A 3,499-nucleotide genomic window follows, 5' to 3' on the forward strand; every position below is an offset into this window, starting at 1 on the left:
AGCTGCCATGGAGAGAAATGAAGGACAGTCTAAACGTTAGAGGAGCTTTGCTCAACAACCATCCATTTTCTGTTCCACATCTTATTTCTATAGTAGATTGATCTCATATAGAGTCAATAACTGGTCTTTCTTTGGACCAACCAATGAAACCCCTGGGTCCCCACATGCCAACTGCATGGGGAGGGACCCAGAGTTCTGGCATCTAGAATTGTAGAGCTGCAGAATATAGAATGATGCAGCCTGGTAACATGGATGATAGCTTCTAAGGAACAACAGATGTGGTCATTTAGGGAGAAACTACCAGCTGACTGATGGATCTAGACTCCTACATCAGTCTGGAGGAGAACGAGTTCCTACCTGAGAGACGATCAGAGACAGGAAGACGGAGAATGAGGCGTCTCCTCCTAAACTAACTATTTAGGAACAAATATGTTTGTATGAACAGTTCCTGCATGAGACCCATTGACTTTATCAGCAGATTAGTTAATATGCAGGAAAACACCATCAATATGCAAATGAGCAAAGGCTTGGTAGTGGAGCCCAGGGCCCACCTAAGGCACCTTCCTACCACAGTCCAAGAGATGGATGGATAGTTTTTATTGTATCTGTAGGATTGTACTAAAGGAAGAAGATCTGAGCAACAGCAGAAATATGCAGGATAGTAGAAGCTGCATGAACTGAGCCTGGAAATCAAGGAGTAGGAAAAATATTCAAGTTCTCACCTCAGCTGCAGCCTTCAGTTTGGTGCTGATATAGAGGTTTGAATCATCTCTGTCTCCCACCTGGAACAAACACACAGCCGTGGTTTAATACAAAGAATTGACTTCAGTTCGTTTTCTTCTACAGCTTAACAAGAAAATTCCTCACCTGAATCACACCTTTGATCTGAACCTAAGCCAACAAAGTGAGGACCAGTAAAGGATCCTCAGTCTACATCAAAGCAGGAGTAGCTGTGGTCCCTGCAGCAGGTTAGTGATTAACCTAAAACAGGCTGAGCTTTGACTGAACCTCTGCAGGTTCTGCTCGGTCTAACCGGTCGGCCCAGAGAACAGAAGCAGCTGCAGTAAACTCAGCAAGTTCAGGCCAGTTTCACCTAAATCTGTAGGTCAACAATCCTTATTACCTCCAGATAACATGATTTATTGCTTTATCTATTATCAATGAATGAATGTGTTGGTCCACAGCTCAGAACCTGTTAGGAAAGCAGTTCTGTAATTGAACACAAATGTCTCACCTGCAGAACAACCAGACTGGGTCTGAACCCTGAGAACTGGTTCTTCATCTTCTCCACATCCTTCTTCAGCCTCTCCCTCACCAACCTGGACAAACAGATCCAGGATCAAGTCCAACTGCAACCCAGCAGCATGTAAATCACAATGAAGTCTAGATTTTGCACATTAGATTGCAAAATCTCACCAGCTGCGGTTCTATCACAAATGTGCAAAAAAAAAAAAAAGTGACAATGCTAATTTTCAAAATGCCTGTAGTCTATGTAATGAATGGATTTGTTTGTTGACTTCATAACTCTTGGATACAAAAAGACAATAAAAGCTTTCTAAGTCTAAGTCTTGAAAAAAGAAGCAGCGTTTATAAACACATAAAATATTTCCATATTTCAGGCTCTAACTTCTGTTCATCGCTGTGAAGTAAATATAGGAAATATTTTCCTGATGAATCCATAAATGGCGCTCCATCATCCTCCAAGGCAGTAAGGTTCAGTTGCAGATCCTGTGATTGTTGTGTAGCAAATTAAAGTTTCCATTGCAGTTTTACTGAATATAATAATTTTAATGGGATCAAAAAACATCTCATTTAAGCATAAAAACATTTGTAGCTTTTTTTATTGCAGTGTTTCCATTTAGCTGATATATTTTGTATTATTATTTATTATTGTTTTCTAGTAGCAAGGTTCTCTTGTCCTGAATGTCTCAGCATTACTTTACTTCCTGCATATTTAGTGTGGCCAAAATGTCCATGTTATTAGTTTTGGCATTTTCTACACTTAACAGAAAGGTAGATTAACCCGCTTTGATTTAAATCATTTGCTTCTAAATATGTTGTGTCTTTCCAGGTCTGTTAGCTGTCTGAGATGTCTTTGCTCTGCAGGATGACCCTTTGACCTTTCACAGATTGATGAGCAGCAGCAGTTGATTCTCTCATTGCTGTTGTTTTTCCACCTGGACTTTGTGCTAACACCCCAAACGATGTACGCTGATGAAACTTTGTTTTAATAGAAGTTGTCAAACTCTTGAGAAAATAATTTTTTTCTCTTGATTTATTGCTGCTCCATTCACTTACTTGGAAGTCTTGTTGCCAGAGATGACTGTTGCTACGGACCTCCTGCTTGCCTGGTAACCAGCAGAGCTCAGGCGAAGTGAGTGGGAGGCCAGAGACAACATCGCTGAAAGGAAGCAATGAAAACGTCACCTGGAAGCACCTGATGAGATACTAAGGATTCTCATAGGTACTTTCCTATTTTGAAATGTAATCCCATTACTGCTGGTCTCCAGTTTATAAGCGGAGCTGAACATGTTCAGGGAACGTCTAGCTTAAGCCCCGCCCCCCTGCTAAACAACCTTGGGCTTCATTGATGAGTGAGAAGTCAGCAGATAAAGACATTTCAACGTTTCCTTTATCAGACCTGTTGAAATGAGAGTTCAACCCAAAGCTGCTGCATCTGTCTTTTAAACACAAAGAGGAGTTGAGAGAATGGAAACATTTGACCCTGCACTCTGGTTAACAGATAAACTAAATCTTATCTGTATGGATCAATAAAAACATTTTCCATGAAATACATGAAGCTGCTGAAATGTAAACTGGTCCACACCAGAAGTTCAGGACTAAACCAAACTCAGCTGCTCTGAAAGTGTTTTTAGGTCAGGGTCCAATATTTCTTCCTGTCGCAGGAACTTTCTCCAGGTTTCTATCTGCTCTTAAAGCACCGGAGAGCTTCAAATGCAAAGAACCAGGCTGAGCTTCCTGCATCAAATGCTTTCAAGTAAACAACTGATAAAGCAGTTAAAGGTTGGAAAAGTGTTTTTTCAGTGCCTCAGTAGAAACATGCATGGAAAACTGAAAGTAAAGCTTATTATCTTAAGATTGAGCTACGATGAGCTGCTGAAAGCCTTTCAGATTAAAGAACCAGTATAAATCTGTTTCCTCCTCCAGCTGAGCCAGTCTGCAGCTGCAGACACATAAACAGGCAGCTGGACTGACTGAATGCATGCAGCTACAGACAGACACACAGAGAACCGCTCTGACAGAGAGACCTTACCTAACCGCAGGGCAGAGCTCACAAACTCACAGCTGCTCCAGATGTTTTTTACTCCGTCCCTGCCCAGCCTCTGGGGGAGGTTCTCTGACTGTATGGAAAACCATAACAGACAAAATCACTGCCCATTAGCCATATTTTTAGTTTGACTATTGATATAAACTAATTTCACTTAATTAATTAAATTGAAATCTAAAACATGCATCCATCCATCCATCATCCATCCAT

General features: G+C 41.0%; 1 protein-coding gene across 1 annotated transcript in view; it reads right to left on the minus strand.

Annotated features, from left to right (window-relative positions):
* The window catches only part of LOC107105141 (C-1-tetrahydrofolate synthase, cytoplasmic-like), a gene marked incomplete at its 5' end in the record, with an annotated part of 13,621 nt that extends 10,259 nt beyond the window's left edge, over positions 1-3,362 (minus strand). The window contains 4 exons of the mRNA XM_015405263.1: positions 723-782; positions 1,235-1,319; positions 2,299-2,401; positions 3,275-3,362. Coding sequence (XP_015260749.1) covers positions 723-782; positions 1,235-1,319; positions 2,299-2,401; positions 3,275-3,362 — 336 coding nt within the window. The remainder of the gene's footprint in view (positions 1-722; positions 783-1,234; positions 1,320-2,298; positions 2,402-3,274) is intronic.
* Positions 3,363-3,499: the final 137 nt, after the last annotated feature.

The sequence above is a fragment of the Cyprinodon variegatus genome, unplaced genomic scaffold (assembly GCF_000732505.1).
Source record: "Cyprinodon variegatus isolate N-32 unplaced genomic scaffold, C_variegatus-1.0 Scaffold2092, whole genome shotgun sequence".
NCBI lineage: Eukaryota > Metazoa > Chordata > Actinopteri > Cyprinodontiformes > Cyprinodontidae > Cyprinodon > Cyprinodon variegatus.